Source organism: Lissotriton helveticus, chromosome 7, assembly GCF_964261635.1.
Source record: "Lissotriton helveticus chromosome 7, aLisHel1.1, whole genome shotgun sequence".
NCBI classification, from domain to species: Eukaryota; Metazoa; Chordata; class Amphibia; order Caudata; family Salamandridae; genus Lissotriton; species Lissotriton helveticus.
In genome coordinates this window covers 764,720,741-764,738,862 of record NC_136068.1, presented here as the reverse complement: position 1 = coordinate 764,738,862, position 18,122 = coordinate 764,720,741, and the positions used below count along the sequence as shown (strand labels likewise).

General features: G+C 50.0%; 1 protein-coding gene across 3 annotated transcripts in view; it reads right to left on the bottom strand.

Annotated features, from left to right (window-relative positions):
• Positions 1-18,122, bottom strand: part of MEIKIN (meiotic kinetochore factor) — an 836,714-nt gene that overhangs the window by 658,311 nt on the left and 160,281 nt on the right. For all 3 annotated transcript variants that reach the window (XM_078650675.1, XM_078650674.1, XM_078650676.1), the window contains exon 3: positions 6,291-6,375. In XM_078650675.1, coding sequence (XP_078506801.1) covers positions 6,291-6,375 — 85 coding nt within the window. The remainder of the gene's footprint in view (positions 1-6,290; positions 6,376-18,122) is intronic.

The window sequence follows — 18,122 nt, the reverse complement described above, 5'->3', positions numbered from 1 at the left end:
TGCTGGGCTGGACCAGTGCTGCTCAAAGGATAATTAAAACAAATCAGCTGCCGGCCAGTGCACCAGAAATCTAGTCTGGCAGGGGAGAGTCGGTCATGTCGCGAGGAGAGCTCTTTGCTTAATGATGCCTTTAAAAGTCTTCCAGGGCTTTGCCACAATCTGTTTCATAATAGGCAAGGACATTTCCTTACGAGCTGGAGATGGCATTTCCCACGCTAATCAAGAATGAAAAACTTGTGACCTGAAGATAGCCCAGGTTACTGCACTTGAGGCCTTAATGATGTCCACGACGTCACAGAAAGTAATGACAAAGGATGTGGCCGAGCGGATAGAGCGATCGACTTTGAATCTGGGGAACCAGGTTCAAGTCTTGGCAGAAACAGTTCAACGTCCTATGATTCTGAACAAATTACTTCATCTCCCCAGTGCCCTAACATTTTTTTTTTTTTTTAAATGTGTCCGTCTGTAACGCAACTGGTGCTCATATAAAGTGCTCTGACTACTTCGGGTGGAGTTAGACTCTTAAATCAAGAAATGACCGTTATTATTTTATAGGAAAGGTGACCCCCCCACTTCCACCCCTTTCTCACGCATGATTCCCTCCTGTTTTGTGGCCCAGACAATTCCATTTTCCTCTCAGCGACCATGGAGCAACGACTGGCCACCCAAAGCGGTGGAGCTGAATGACAATCTGTCTCAGGTCACATGCTGGTATAAGGCTCTCGGGCGTGGCTGCACAACTTGTGGCTTCAAAGAAATGCTGTGCTCCATTAAACTATTCTTGTGGCTGTACAGTAAGTATCAACATGAATAGAAGGAGCAACATTTTGCTCCAAACCGGCCGCACAGCTACATAGCGCCACTCTGGCAAACAGTTTGTTCCCATCACATTTCAACTAATGTTTGTCAACGTAAATCATTCTCTGCAAATCCTTATAAATATTCAACATTTCTTTCAATCCACACGCGGGATATTATGCCATTTTCAAGTTTCTAGTGTAAAGGCTGTGCCCATCCGGACCTCTTGCTTAAACACGACTAGTGCAGGGGTTCGTCCAAAACAGCGTTTATTGCGAAAAACCAATGCATTTCGGGCATCAAGTGCCCTTCATCAGGGTAAGCTGGAAACACCAATAAAATGAATGTTCATTACCATCTTAGCAATACTTAACATCTGAAATCAACACACTGTATCAATACACAATATCACATTTGTAGCCTTTCCCATACTTATTACCTTCATAGAGCCCTTTCATGGCTCTGGCTCAGAGGGTATTAGGTCCCTCTTACGCGTCTATACCCCTCAAAGAACTCTCCGCTCGGCATCTAAGAACATGCTCTCGGTTCCTAGATTTTTGAAGGCTAAATGGGGAGGTAGAGAATTTTCCACCCTGGCTCCAAAACATTGGAACTCCCTCCCTCTGGAGCTCTCCAGTCAGTCTTCTTTGGTGGTTTGTAGGAAGCGCCTGAAGACCTGGCTTTTCTCTCAGGCTTATTAGCGGCTCCGCTCCTAATGGTATTTTGATTTTGCAGTTGGTAGTTCTGGACTTTTGTGTGTCTGTTTTGCGCCTTGATACCCCTTGGGGCTAAGTTCGCGCGTTATAAAACGCCTTTCATTCATTCATTCAAGAAAAGCAACACAAATGTTACGCCTGTCTTTATGTAAAGCTAATCTGTGTCCCTAACGGATTCCCAACACTCCCTCCCGTTCTGGAATTCAAACTTTGACCCCTCTTTTGAATGTGATCTGTACATTTCATAATCTTTGTTACTTATCTCCTGGTATGCTTATTCAGAGCTTACACCCAATCCGTTCTTCAAGCCCACTCCCTGTCAGCGCCTCACTTTTCACCACTAATCCTCCTACACTCCTCTACATTCACCCTACTTGCAGCGCAATCCCTACTAATCACCCAGCCTCTTACGCCCTCAATCACCTCCACCCATTCACATTTATCCTGTATAGTAAGTATCCCACTTTATGTTTGAAGCCGTGCGCACTACTCTAGTTACTGGGCAGGGATGGAAGGTAATGTGCACACAGACGCATAGGGTTCAGGCCTTTCAGCCATCAGTATTTCCTCGTTCTGTCGTTTGATCATGTTTTTTTTTTTTCAGAGTTTGAGATTGGAACAGTTCTTCCAATGTATGGACTACCTTATTATTTAAAGGCGGTACCCTGTGTAGAGTATTCAGCCTGTTGCATACTAAGGAACGAGAGGGACAGTACCACCCAGGGCACACTTCTGGAGACTCTATAACCTGCTGCTCCTCACTGTGTCCCCAGACCCCCTCCTTCCCCACTAACAACTGATGCGTTGCATCACTGTGGCACACTGCATAGAATATAAGGGGCACAGTAGCCCTCTCTGCAATAGAACTGTACAAAAACGGAGCATAGGCACACAATATGACAGTAGGCAACTCCCTAAAGCACAAGTATGTGTCGTAATGACCAGAGCTGCCGAGCGGGAAGCTAAGGAACCAGGTTCGAGTTACGGCGTTGGCTCACCATCCTGTGATTCTGGGCAAATTAGTTCATCTCCCTGCGCCTTCCAATAGGCAATGTGTTCTTGTGTAATGTAACTGGTTGTCTTGTAAATCTCTCCAATACCTTTGGGTGGACTTTGCGCTATATACAACTACAAAAACAAACAAAAAGCAACCAGCCAGCATTACCCATCGAGCAAGAGCTCACTACACCGGCTGATTTAGCAGACGCTTAGCTATGAGGGCTCTGTACACCCCAGTACTGTCCATGGGGTGGAATGTTTCCACTACACACACACACAGCGCTGTTAGTGGGCAGTATCCAGACACACACCGAGTTAGTGTACGGTCCTTAAACTCGTATACAGCCCCGGGGTGTCAGGAACAGTACATTGCACTCTCACAGTACTCTCACAGCACTTCAAGGTCAAAAAAGCAGACAAACTGTTAGTTGTACTAAAAAGAAGTTATAATCATATTGCGGTTTCATATTATTAATATTGGAACACTAGCCAGAACTGTTGAGTGAGTTAACGTGAAACTAAGGGCTAATAATGCAACACCAATAGCTCAAACTTTAATAATGCGAGACCTATTGCATTGCAAATGCTTGTTCTCGCCAATGCTGGTTCCTCATTTTATTAAGCGATACAAAAGGGGATGATGGACGGAGCGTTTGAGCAAATCAAACACTCACCCCCAGTCAAATGATCTGGGTTTAATCCATCACCATTCTTTAGTTCACTCAGCCACCCCAGTTCAGACAAGGCCATATGCAAATCAGTCTGACCCTGTGCCTCATGGGAACAGTCCAGCCCGAACTGCCAAGCCATGTCTTCCCTGGACCGGAAACAAGCATCCTGGGACCGGTTTCGGATTCATAATCCTCATCAGCCAGGCTATCTTGAATCCAGTGGCCAAGTGAACAAGGGACTCACGTCTGAGCATACCCTGCCAACTTAGGGCGAACAAAGCGATACAAAAGGGGATGATGGACGGAGCGTTTGAGTCAAGCAAGCCCGGCTGAAGACGGCTGTAATGCCAGAAACCGGTCCTGGGAAGCTTGATTCCGGTCCAGGGAAGACATGGCTTGGCAGTTCGGGCTGGACTGTTCCCATGAGGCACAGGGTCAGACTGATTTGCATATGGCCAAGTCTGAACTGGGGTGGCGGAGTGAGCTAAAGAACGGTGATGGATTAAACCCAGATCAGTTGACTGGGGGTGAGTGTTTGTATTGTCAACGCTCCGTCCATCACCACTTTTGGTTTTTCTTTGTTCGCCCCAAGTTGGCAGGGTATGCTCAGACGTGAGTCCCTTGCTCACTTTGCCACTGGAGTCAAGCAAGCCCGGCTGAAGACGGCTGTAATGCCAGAAACCGGTCCTGGGAAGCTTGATTCCGGTCCAGGGAAGACATGGCTTGGCAGTTCGGGCTGGACTGTTCCCATGAGGCACAGGGTCAGACTGATTTGCATATGGCCAAGTCTGAACTGGGGTGGCGGAGTGAGCTAAAGAACGGTGATGGATTAAACCCAGATCAGTTGACTGGGGGTGAGTGTTTGTATTGTCAACGCTCCGTCCATCACCACCTTTGGTTTTTCTTTGTTCGCCCCAAGTTGGCAGGGTATGCTCAGACGTGAGTCCCTTGCTCACTTTGCCACTGGAGTCAAGCAAGCCCGGCTGAAGACGGCTGTAATGCCAGAAACCGGTCCTGGGAAGCTTGATTCCGGTCCAGGGAAGACATGGCTTGGCAGTTCGGGCTGGACTGTTCCCATGAGGCACAGGGTCAGACTGATTTGCATATGGCCAAGTCTGAACTGGGGTGGCGGAGTGAGCTAAAGAACGGTGATGGATTAAACCCAGATCAGTTGACTGGGGGTGAGTGTTTGTATTGTCAACGCTCCGTCCATCACCACCTTTGGTTTTTCTTTCCTCATTTTATTACCCACATACTTCCCTTATGCTTGCTCCTCCTACCCCAACCTGTTGATACACTCTATACACTTTCCCTCCCTCTATGCCCCAATGCCAGGGAGGGATTATGTAGCTCCTGCACCTCCATGTTCATTTCTACTTAAGCTTTCACCTGTGTGTAGAAGCCCTTTTTCACTTTCCCTTCTCCTCTCCTCCTCTCTTTTTCTTGTTCACTATTTTATCTTGTATTAGTACATATTTCCGCTACTGCTTTACTCAAGTTTATTGTAAGCTTGTCTATCTATGCATATTGGTTTTGTTTCTACTTCTGCTTTCTACAACTCGTAAGCCTTTATTATCTGTTAGACGAGGGCACTTGGATGTATTGTTTCAAAGTGGCATTATTGTTTACTGCAATGCTGCTACATTGAGCATATTTTGCCTTCGTAATGTTTACTTGTATGGAATTAAAATAAACATTTGTTTCAATAAAAGGAGCAGGAGTTTACTAAAGTTTATTTCTGAAGGCTAAACATGGTTCACAAAGTTGGATGAATCAAGGAAAGTGGAAAAACAAAAAACAAACCTCCCTGCTTTATCTAGAAGATCATTTATTTTGCAAAGATCCTTTGCAGGAGAGGAAAAGGTACTTCTTTTTAACCCCTCCCACGCTTATGACGGAACCGCTCCGTCATGGCCCTCGGGTGGGCTGTGCTGGTGACGGAGCGGTTCCGTCATGGCCCGCTCGCCGCGCCTGCGCGGCGCTGATTTCACGCCTGCGCTGACGTTCTAAAGAACGGGCGGGGCCATGACGGAACCGCTCCGTCACAAGCACAGCCCACCCGAGGGCCATGACGGAGCGGTTCCGTCATAAGAGTCGGAGCGCCGCGCGGCCGCCCCACCCCGTTAGCGCTGCGGCGGAATTGCCGCCGCAGCAAAAGGGTTAACGATAGCTCTCCAGCAGGGGTATCCTCCCCAAGTTCCTACCCAATCCACTCATCATCCCTACATTAGGAAACGTTATATGGAAGTGCAGCCCTCTGGTTGGATAAACGGTTTTGTTTTTTTCTCCAAGGACTTATGGGAAATGTAGTTTATATTTAAAAATCTAAAAATGAAGTGAAGAAAGTAAAGCCTAATCCTCGCCTCCATATTCTTTATGTAATTTAAACTTTTGGTTACGATAGTTGGAATATTTTTAATTATCTAACTTTTTATTGTTTGTGTTGCTGAATCCTTTTGACCCTTCCCCTCAATATTGGGCAGGAAAAACCTTAAACTTTGCTTTTCATTTGGATTTTTTTTTGTTTAAATCTTTTTATAGAAAATGTTCATATAACAAACAAAAGCGATTAAGACAATATATGGTATAAAATTAGTCCAGAATCTAACATTGATGTCACTCCTGCTCCAACAAACACAACCAAGCAACATTCCCTGGTTGGTACACATCACTCTAATCTATCCGCAAAAAAAATCCAAGTGTACTTGGAACAAGACCCCAATTAATATTCACAAAGCCAGTCACAGAGGAATGGTTCTCACTTAAGAATATTCGGTTTGTGTTCCCCTGCACTAATAAGGAATCAGTCGTCACAACTTACTATTGGACACTCATTTACTTTCCAGTAGCCGCTCAAGGTGGCCTGCATCAATCAAAGCCTGCAATGCCACTATTAACATTGTTCTGAGAGTGTAACCTTGGCCATTAGCACCTCTGGTCATCCTCATTGACAGGTGGATTTCTACAAACAAGAGAAGGATTACATTTCAAAGAATAGATCATGAAACTGTCCTGCGTAACCTGTAACAAAGCAAAGCATTACAATTGCAAACTGCATGGTCCACACACAACAACAAATACAAGCAAAGCACACAGATGTACTCACTGTCTCATGTAGTAGATTCATTTGACTAACAGGGCTTGTTTCTTCATTTGTATCTGACTTTTCGGCCACTCCAAGATTTTCAGTGCTATGCAATAAAATAACATAGGTAGTTGAGCCATTCTTTTTATATGAAAAGGGAACACTTGTCTTGATATATTTGAAATATTCACATTCATATCTTCTACCTCGCACATATCACTTTATTTTAAAAGCAGAATTATTTTAATAAAGGTACTCATCACCCGGCTAACAATTCTCAACAAAAACATCAAGACATGAATAAAGAAGCATGACAGTTTCATGTATTCTTCGCTAATAAGAGAAATACTAATCATTATTAATGTGAAAAACAGCCGCCGGGGGGACCTCCGATATAGGTCTGGCGTGGGGCTGTCAGCAAATGGGGTGCCATAGAAGAGGAGGTGCTTTGTTTTAATTATTTTATTGTTGCACAGTGAAAAACTCGGTCACATTTATACACATTCTTAAGTGTGGCCTCAACATTCAGCCACGTTTCTTCGACATTGCAACTTTTATTTTAGTACATTAACGAGTAACTGAAAATTTAACTGATTGGATATATGGCAATGACCATCATAAGCATCCTCCCTATAAGTACTGGCTACTCTTCATCATAAATGCAACACATTGCGGCCTATTCAATCTGCGGCCCCTTCAATAGATCACCTCCAGTGTACATCAGACCCACACCAAGCTTCAACTCCCTTTTCTTCCCCCCCTCATTCTAGGTCCTCGTCCTCCCCCTCGCTATCTAGGTCTTCACCTTCCGGCAAAGGCTCACATATATCTCCCCTATAAGTGTTCCATGAGAGCCAGATTTTATTCCATTTACGTGGGTTACACCTTTGTTGATACACCGCCCTCTCCGTTAACATCGCCATATCCATATTCCTACACCATTGCGTTAGGGTAGGGGTTTCCCTTGCCCCCCATTTCTGCGCTATATCTCTCTTCGCCAGCATCATGCCGACTATTACCCATTGCCTCCCATATGTCGTCAGGTCGGTTGGTCCCCACACATTTAACAGGCAGATTCTGGGGTCAGGTGTGATGGGGACATGTAATACCTGAGCCATTGTGCGTGTTATTCTCCGCCAGTAAACCACGATGTCAGGGCATTCCCACAAAGTGTGAAATAGTGTACCCTGTGCTCCGCATTGTCTCAGACAGTGTGGGTGATCAGCTCTATGAATCTTATGTAGCAGAACACGTGTATAATAGACTCGGTGCAGTATTTTAAACTGCACCAACCGAAATCTTGTCGATATGCCCACCTCCCTGGGTGACGCCAATGCGGCATTCCACTCCTCCTCATTCAGTTCACCCAGCTCCTCCTCCCAGGTTACTTTTAGTTTTTGCAACGGGTCTGGCATGTTATTTATTAGTTTACGATAAGTGAGGGAGGTGGCCTTACTTTCCATGTATTCTGTCAGAAGCCGGTCCTCTAACTGAGCCGACTCCGGGACCGTCCTCCCAGGCTCCAGCGCCGACAGCAATGCGTGTCGGATCTGTATGTAACGGTACGTCTCCGTAACTCTCAACTCGTATTGTTCCCTGAGGGTCTCAAATGTCACCACTCCCTCCCCTGTCCACAAGTCCCCAACCGTGGAAATTCCTATGACGTCCCACTGGTCAAAGCCCTTACTACTCCTTAGATTACCCAAGACTTTGGAGTCCCACAAAGGCGTCATACGCGTAATCACCCCTCCCCATTTCAGTCGCGTTTGGGCTCCTTGCCATATTGCTACGGTATGCCTAGTGGGGCCTCTCAGTTCCCTAATCATCCCCTTATTATAAAGTGGAGCCAAAAGGGTGGCAGCACCTAATTGCTGCCTATCCGCCATGAATGCCGGGTCATCATTCGGCCCATGTATCCACTGGTTGATCACCTTAAGGTGTGCCGCCCAGTAGTACAGTTCCAGGTTGGGGAGAGCTATCCCCCCGCTATACCAATCCCTGACCAATTTTAGATGTGCTACTCTCGCTGGTTTGTCTCCCCATATGAGGCCCGACAGCAGTGCCGAGACCCGTCTGAAAAACGGTGGCGGGACCGCCGCTGGGGTGTTTTCCAGGACGTAAAGGAAGCGGGGCAGCGCCATCATTTTAAACAACGCTGCCCTGCCCAGCAAAGTCAGGGGGAGAGTCTTCCAGTGTCCCACGTCTGTTCTCAGTCTCCTGAGCAGTGGCTGTAAGTTCAATTCTAGAAAGGTATCGTGGCTTCGCGTAATATTGATCCCCAGATATTTGAAAGAAACGTCACTCACCAACAATGGACAGTCAGTGGGCAGAGCCGGTGGCGCGCCGTGTATCATATATAGCACTGATTTCGCCCAGTTTATTTTGTAACCCGAGGCCAGCCCGTGTCTCTCACACACTGCCAGCAACGCTGGTATCCCCGTTGGTAGGTCCATCAGGTAAATTAACATGTCATCAGCGTATAATGAGACTCTGTCTTCCCAATCCTCCCCCCACCGCACACCCCTCAACAGCCGAGTAGTCCTAATGACAGTGGCTAAAGGCTCCAGGACCAAAGCGAACAGCAGCGGCGAGAGCGGGCAGCCCTGCCTCGTGCCCCTCCCCAACAATATCTCTCTGGAGATACGACCATTTGCCGTCACTTGCGCCGTCGGGTTTTGGTACAACAGTTTAATCCAAGCTATGAATTTCGGGCCGAAACCCATGTGTTCCAAAACTGCGAAAAGGTATTGCCACTCCACTAGATCAAATGCCATTTTGGCGTCCAGTGAGAGGATCGCCGCCTGCTCCGTCAACAGTGGAGCCCGCGCCATCACCCCATGCAGCCGCCTGAGGTTCATTGCCGTGCTCCTATGTGGCATAAAGCCTGACTGGTCCGGGTGTATTAGATGCACCAAATGCGGCTGTAGCCTATTCGCCAGTAGTTTAGCTAAGATTTTGTTCTCAGCGTTGAGGAGGGAGATTGGGCGGTACGAGCCGCACTCCTCCGGTGGCTTGCCGGGTTTTGGGATTGTCACTATGGTCGCCGCACGCTGGTCGGGCGGCAGTTGACCCCGCTCCAGGCTATCCCGAAACATGTTGCACAAGGGTGTGGAGAGCTTTTCCGACATTACCTTGTACCATTCTATCGGAATACAGTTAGGTCCTGCAGCCTTCCCTGAGTGTAATGCTGATATAGCTATTTGAATCTCATCAGCGGTTACGTCCCCTTCCAGGTCGTCGATGCTGGCCTGTGACAAGACGCGAGTGGGTACGTCTACGAGGGATGTCTCTGCCATCTCACGAGTCACCTCAGTATCGGGGGTGTATACCGCCTGGAAATGGTCCGCTAGTAGCTCAACTATCTGTGAAGGGTGGGACTGCAACACACCCGTACGGTCTTTCAGAAGTAGAATGGCCATTTGTCCCTCCCGCTTCCTATCTAACCAGGCTAGGAGTCTACCTGCCTTATCGCCCACATCATACAGTCTTTGTTGCGTGGACGTTATAGCGTTCACCACCCCGCTGCGCACATGACCATAGTGACTCCGCTGGCATAGTTGGAGTGCATGTCGTGTGTTCGACGTCGGATCGGTCTCATGATCTCTAATGGCCATTTCCAATTTGTTTTCGAGGTCTAAAAGTTCCTGTTGTTGTGTGTGTTTATGTCGTGTAATCGCTGAAATAGCTAGTCCTCGAAGAACCGTTTTGTATGCCTCCCATAGAATTGAAGGAGACGCAACCGTCCCCTCGTTTTCGCTAAAATATGACCTAGTCCCTTCCTTCAGTGTTTTGGATATCTGTGGTATTTCAAGGTATCCCGGGTGTATCGGGAAGATACGTTTCCTTGTTCGTTCAGGGTTGGAGAGAGTCAGTGTCAGTGGAGAGTGGTCCGAAATACCCCTGGGTCTAATCTGTACGTCCTCAATAGTGAGGAGGCCGTGTCCCAGAGTCAAAAAGTAATCAATCCGTGACAGACTGTCATGGACCGCCGAGTGGTAGGTATACTGCCTATCCTCTGGGTGTAAGTGTCTCCATAGGTCCACCAAACCCTGTGCCTCCAGGAAGCCATGTAGGCGTGAGGGCCCAGGTGATCGAGTACGTATCGGGAATCTATCTTGTGCGCTGTGTGCCACAGTGTTAAAGTCCCCCCCCAGAACAAGATCTCCCTCCGGTAAATCCAACAGAAACCTCCCCAGGTCAGGGAGAGCCACTGCATGCAGAGCCGGTGGAACATAGACCGAGACCACGTTCAGCGGCCTCCCTTCCCACTGACCATGTGCAGCTGCAAAACGTCCTTGTGTGTCTGTTTTTGTGGATTGGACAATGAACCCTGAGGAACGGTGCATGAGGATTCCTGTGCCACGGGACCCCTTCGTGAATTCAGAATGGGCGATCATACAGTATCCCTTCCTATCCAAGGCCCGTGTAGTTGTGCCCGTTAAGTGTGTCTCTTGCAATAGGACCAAGGCCGCATTAAACCTCCTTATACTTTGTAAAACCAGTCCCCGCTTGATCCTGTCCCCTAAGCCCCGTACATTCCAGGTCATAACGCCCAATGGCGCTACCCGCTTCATCTCCCGACCCTCCCTCTCCACCTCAGACCGCGTTGTGTGTGCCATAGGTGCTGTGCGTGGATGTAGTATTGTGTAGCCATGACTGAGCTCGATCGTTGTACCTAATTCCTGCTACGTGGTGCAAACTAGCCATATACATCCTAACCATACCAACATTACAATACTCAAAACGCAAAACCCCCCCTCTCCCAACTCCCCTCCTCCCTGCCCCCCTGCTTAACGGACTCCAAACTGCCCGCCCCCACAACTCAGCAGAGTGCCTGAACCCATCCCAAAACATAGTACTTGCGCGCTGGGGTGAAGGACCCTCCGGAGTCAGCGGCCTCCCTCCTCATTCACGGAGGTCCTCCGCCCAGGGTCCATGGCGGCACGCCCGGGCAGCGTTACAAGTGATCCCTAATGGCAGTTGGTAGAGATCATAGTTCTGTCGCATCTTCCGCTTCTTGAATTCCGTGCAAAGGTGAGCGTTGACTTGTTTCTTCTCCTGACGTTTGGGAGCTTTGGTGTGCCTCTCCGTTTCTGTGTTCGGTCGGCCTATTGGAACGGCGCGGCCGCGCTGCTGTTCTCCACCCCTCTAACCAATCCTGTGCCGATTCCGGATTTTCGAAAAACCACGTTTTATTGTCTGCCACCACCCTGAGCTTGGCTGGAAAGAGCATTGAGTAAGGCAGTTCTCTGGCCCTGAGTTCCTTTTTCACCTCAAAAAAGGTCCTTCTCCTCCGTGCCACCTCCGCCGTATAGTCCGGAAAAAACGCCAGTGTGGAGTTGTGTATTCGAACTGGTGGTGATTTCCGCGCCGCCTGCAAAATCGCATCCCTGTCTCTAAAATTGAAGAGGCGCGCTATGACCGGCCGTGGGTTCGCTCCTTGTTTCGGGCGGCCTCCTGGTACCCGGTGTGCCCTCTCTACAGAGAAAAAGTCCGAGAGGCCTTTCGGTCGCAAGTGTTGTTTAATCAGCTCCTCGACGTAGAGGTCCATGGCTCCCGTGCCCTCCGACTCCGGAACCCCAATAATACGGATGTTATTCCGCCTGGAGCGTCCCTCTTGATCGTCCAGCTTATCACGTAAGTCCTTGTTCTCTTTCGCGATCCGCTCCATGTTGGTCTGCAGCTCTGAGACATCCTCCACCAAAGATTTAGTTACAACTTCCATCGATTGCACTTTCTCAGATATTTTATGGAGATCCGCCCGCAGGAGTGTGATATCGGTCGATATCGTTCCCACCGTCATCTGCACCTGAGCCAGGGCCTTCATGACGTCGTCTATTGTCGCCTTCTTGCCCCCCGTTGACTCCACCGTCTTGCCCTGTATCGATTTCGCATCAGGCGAAGAGGAGGGGGCTCTATCGTAGGCATACCTTTCCAACCGGGCCTGTGCGGCTCCACCTTTCGACCCCTTCCCGGCCATCTTGGTGGTGACCTCCGACCTGGCGTTCAGGGAACGATCTTGGTGGACAAAATCACTGCAGACACGCAGGCGAAAGGGAGACCACCCCCACGTAAACCACTTTGGAATTGTGTGCGTCGCACCAGCACAGTTACAGCTCCGTTGAGCCAATGGTGGGTGAGGCCCCTACGAGAGCAGGGCGACAAGAAACGGTGAACCCTTCGGGGTATGTAGGTCAGTTCGCCCCCACCACTCCTAACCCGCAATGTCGGGGGTATACTCCGCAGGTCTATGTGTGCCTCAACATGTATTGTCGCGACGCCACCACAATCCACTTAAACGATGCTGGGAGGTGCACCACACCTCATGAATTGCCAAGCGCGGTGTTTGCCCCTGCAATCAGTTTAAAGGCACAGATGCGCTCCCTCGGACCCAATGAGTTGCGGGGCTCCAGAATACCAGGTCTGGGTCCAGAGGGCAGTGTGCTGCTTCCAGGAGTCAGAAATTGTCAGACGGCAGCGCGAGTCTCCTCTCCCTCGCGCCCCCACCCGGCAAGCCGTCTCACATCGGCCCCTCCTCTCACCGGTGGTTCTACGTTCCGCTGGGCAGCCCTCGTGGGTCAGAGCAGTGTCCGGTCCTCAATGCGGCTCACGCCGCCTTCAAGCCCTCCGGGTCCCCGGGTCTCACCACCAACCTCCGGCAAGATGGCGCCCACGACCCTTGCGGCGACCAGGATACCTCCGCTGTTTCGTTCCAGCCGGGTGGGTCAGGCGAGCTCCACAAGTGATCACCTCTCGTCCGGCTGTGTCTCCAGCGGTGGCCCCGTCTGGGAATACCTTGACTTTACGGGTCCTCGGACCCGAGCGGATACTTCCGGCGCAGCCTCTCCCGGATCGCCGCACTTCCTGTCCGCCCACCGCCGCAGTCAACACCCCGGCTCACGACCACCACAGCAGCCTTGCCGGTCGTTACACCAACTGCACCTCTCGCCTTCGGATCTGGAATCCGCCGATCCCCGATTGTGCCGCCCGGTCCCGGGCTTCAGAACCTATCCGCCTGTGACAGATATGTGACGGATTAGTAGCCGGATTTTCGGAGAGGCCGCTTCAACTACGGAGCTTGCCCTCTAAGCTGCCGCCATCGTCGGCTGCTGGCCACGCCCCCGAGGTGCTTTGTTTTGAAGAGCTTAAGGGTATCCACAAGCATCCCATATCCATGTCATGGGCTAGCCTATTACACTCCTTTAAACAGGAAGAGACGGAGGCGCCACTGTCCCGGAGCGCTCGTGCCCCTGCAACGAATGCGTGCACCATGGTGGTCCACTGCAGTCTCCCCGTAGATCAGGCACCCGATGGTCTCTGGGTGGCAGCCCGAGGCATACAAACATTATAGTGCTCCTGGGGGCGCTAGAGGGCGCACTGCGGAATGGCTGACTGACGCGTCAGCTCCGCCGGACGGGCGCGCCATTTACGGCCTTTGGCCCCTTTAATCCCCGTAGACCGTCCCGAAAAAGTATAAATCTGGCGGCGGAACCCGGCCTGTACACGATTATGTCCAGCGGATGACTATGCGAAGGGCATGAAAGAAAAAAACGGGGCGAATGGTGAAAAGGACGAGAGAGCACTCCAACATGGCCGCCCGTGAAGATTGTTGTGCTCGCCACAAAGCAACGAAGGCTAAGGTATAGGCGACCTGAAATGCGGCCGTCCCCTGGGAAGCAGCTCTGAGACACCCTGCGGAGTAAGACAGCGAAGGTAAACGGCGGCGGCGAGAGATATCGCTGTATTTTGACGTGCGTTCCAGCGAGCACAAAATGGCGGCGCCGCTGAAACGCATAAACTGCGGAGCGGCAACTGATCGGGACGGAGGCTGTGGACCCCCGCGATGCTGACTGGAAGTGGGCGCGAGCTCTGGAGGTAAAAGGGAAGCGCAATTGTGGAATGGCTGTGGCTGTGGGGGGTGGAGCTGCCTCCAACACGCACCGCGTTTAAGGAGATGTGCATGCAGGCGGTGGGGGCGGTTGCACACCCCGCAGGGACTGAGAGGCATCGGCAGTGACAGACCCCTGGGAAGAACACCTTTGCACAGAGGGCCCTCCCCGTCTGCAATAACACCGGATCACGGACCAGGCTAACTTCAAGGCGGCGGGAGGAACGAGCGAACCACGCCATATAACGCGAGGGCCACGTGTGCCGCCCAGGTGGCGAGAACTTCTGAAATAGCAGCGCGCGCTCCCTTCCTCAGCGGTACTGGGCATCCAAACCAGTAACTCAGTAGATGTCTACACGCACGTCGCGGTGGAGGGCAGCGATAGCGACCAGTCCAGCTACGTCCACTGCCAAGACTACACCAGCTGACAGTCCAGGGAAGACCCTGTCGCAATCACGTGGGGGAATGGGGAAACCAGATAAGCAGCAAACCAAGCTCCCATTTGAAGCGCGAAGACAAGACAGGCCTCCACAAACGGACCCCGCGGCAGAGGAACATCGAGAGATGGCGGAGGGAACGGGCATGGAGTCAGTGCTGCGCGCAATCCAGCAGAGCTTGCAAGACATGAACGGTAAATTGGATAATGTAATGCTAAGAGTGGACAGTATGGCAGCGAAGATTGAAAAACACGACGGCCGTATCGGGGAAGCTGAACAGCGTATTTCCAGGGTGGAAGACGACCACAGTATCACGTCAAAGACCTGCCATGGATTGGAAAAAACAGTGGAGACCCTACGAGCTAAGGTGGAAGACCAGGAAGCCAGGTCCAGACGCAACAACGTCCGCATTTCTGGCCTGCCAGAATCCACCAATACAGGGAGGATGGAAACTTACATTGAGACGCTGATGAGACATCTTTGGCTCCGAAAAACTATCCTCGGTGTTCTTGGTGGAACGAGCTCACAGATCCCTGGCTCCCGTACCAAAGGCTGGAGCAGCGCCACGCATGATAATAGCACGCATGCTAAACTACAGGGATAGAGACACGATTTTACGGCTGGCCAGAGAAATGGGCAAGATCACTCATCAGGGGAACACTCTGGAATTCTACCCGGATCACACCATGGCGGTTCAACTGGCACGGAAGGAATTTGCTCCGGTGAAGAAGAAGCTACGGGACCTTGGTCCGGAATACGCCATGATGTACCCAGCGAAGCTCAAGCTCACGAATGTAGGGAAGCCGGTTATATTTTTGACAGTGCAGGCGGCACATGAGTACATCAAGAGACAAAGTAAAAGACGAAAGGATCAAGAGCAAAACGAACCTACGAGCGATGTTGAGTGATATTCTGCTTGTACCTCTTCTGGACATCACTACAGGGCACGAGACACGGACTGTGGACTTTGCTCGCTAGAGCGTGCAATGGGGACTATTGAAGCACGCATCAGCAGCGAATGCGATAGACAATGGTATGACGCTGCAGTTCCCTGAATGCTGAGTCTATGACCGACATCGACGGATGCACGATGTAGGTATTGTTGAGTAGTGAATGTCTGAGGAGAGTGGGCGAGAACAGGAGGATATGGTGGGTACTGCATGACGCCAGAAGCACACTATAGACCTTAACTTCGCGAATTGATTAATTGTGGCTGATACTAATTGCCTGCTATGCAAAATGTGGAACTTATGCGGCTCTAAGTCGCTGTACCTGTGCATCGCGGAGGCATTGGGGGTCTGGGTGGATGGAGCTACACCTTGCAGCACTATTTGCTCCTATTTGAGGGATTGAGGGGAGGCCGGAGGTCATGTGTAGGCAATATATTATCGTACGTGTAAGCGTCCGTCCACGTCCACCATGTGGATGGAGTCGTGCGAACCTAGTGACACCCCCGCGAGGGTGCACCCCATGACATGTTTTTCTTTGAAGTTACGAGTTAATTGGGAATGGCTTTGGCAAAGTTTGGGTGCTAAAGTGGGTGGGGGGAGGGGAAAATGTTCCAGTTATACTCAACTGCAATCTCCGTGTCTGAGAAGCATGGCGAACTCCTTGGTTGCGAAAGGCTCAGCGAACTTATTTGAACATATGTCTTTGATACTTTTGTTCTTAATGCTGTATGATGCTTATGGCTTGTGCCACTCACTGCATGTGAAACACCTATCTTGTTTGGTAAGCAGTCCACCAATGTACAAATGTCACGTAATAATACGCTGAAATTCCTAACGTGGAACGTACGGGGCCTGGGTAACCCGAAAAAGATAAGACAAATGTTCGCTTATTTAGACCGTATGCATGTTGACATAGTTTTCTTACAGGAAACGCACTTGGCACGAGACGGCTCAACCTCTCTGGGAACTAAATGGGCTGAATCTGTGTCCAGCTCGTCTTACTAAACTTACTCCAGAGGAGTGAGCATATTCATAAAGAGGGGTACGAATTTTGAGATCATGGATGTACACTCGGATTCAGAGGGGAGGAGCGTGATGGTGGCGGGTAGGGTGAGAGGGCAGAGGCTACTGTTGGTGAATACTTATGGCCCTAACGTTGATGATCCGGGATTTTTCAGAAAGGTATGGCATACTGTTGATGACCTGAAGATGACACATGTGATATGGGGAGGAGATTTTAATGTAACGCTGCAAGACACGCTAGACAGGGCGGCTCACACGTCGGAACAACATGGGAATGCTAGAAGCATGCTACATGATGCAATGGAGGACCTGAGGATGGTAGATCTGTGGAGAGTTGGTAACCCTGGGGAGATAACGGCAACACATATTAATGCAGCTAACAATAGTTGGGCTAGACTGGATTATTGGTTGGGTACGCAAGAGGTGCTGAATTGGGTAGTGAGCATCAAACATTTGCCACGAACATTATCGGACCACAATCCAGTGCTCCTGGACGTTAATATCCCACATTACGAGACACCGCCCTTCACATGGCGCTTCAATGCAGCGGCTTTGAGAGACCCCTTATATGTCACCACAGTGCACGATGCTATTGTAGAGTATTTTGATCTGAATAGCCCGACGACTGAAGATCCGGGATTGCTCTGGGAAGCCTTTAAGGCCACAATCAGGGGAGTGTGCATCAGTACAACTTCAGGCATACTAAAGGATATCCGTCACCAACTGCAAACACGTGAAACAGCAATACAAGTATTGGAACAACACTACACACAAACGAGGGATACTAAGGTCCTTGGGGACATCCAGGTTCTGCTAACGGAACATAGGGGATTTGCACTTGATGAACTTAAATATGTTACTAAGCGAGCGACTGCTCGGCGTTATGGTGAGGGGGGCAGGCCGGGTAGAGCGCTAGCTGAGAAAATTTGTGCAGGTAGGAAAACACAAAATATCACATCTATATGCACACATACCGGAGAAGAGATTACTGATGTAAAAGGAATAATGCGGGAATTCATGACAACGTACGGCACACTTTACGAGGCACGCCCATCGCCATCGCGAGTAGACTTGTTAAAATACATGGAAGATGTGGAGATAGCATGGCTAGCAAATAGTCATAGGGAGTACTTAGCACGCCCTGTCACAGTGGAAGAGGTGACGGACACCATTAGGAGATTGCCCAACAACAAAGCACCGGGCCCTGACGGTTATGTGACAGAATTTTATAAAACGTATGCAGACTTGCTCGCTCCGCACCTAGTGAAGCTATATGGCGCAGCGCATGAAGCCCAGATAATGCCAGCGACTGAGGGAAGCGTTACTAGTTACACTTCTGAAACCGGGCAAGGAGATGAACAAGTGTGATTCTTATCGCCCCCTGTCTCTACTGAACGTAGATACGAAAATAATAGCGAGTCTGCTGGCGGATAGGCTGAAACCACTAATGCCCCTATTAATAAGACCTGATCAGTCAGGCTTTATCCCAGATAGGGCCACCACACATAACACCCGGACACTGTTCGCATTGGCACACTATCTAACCCCCGAGACG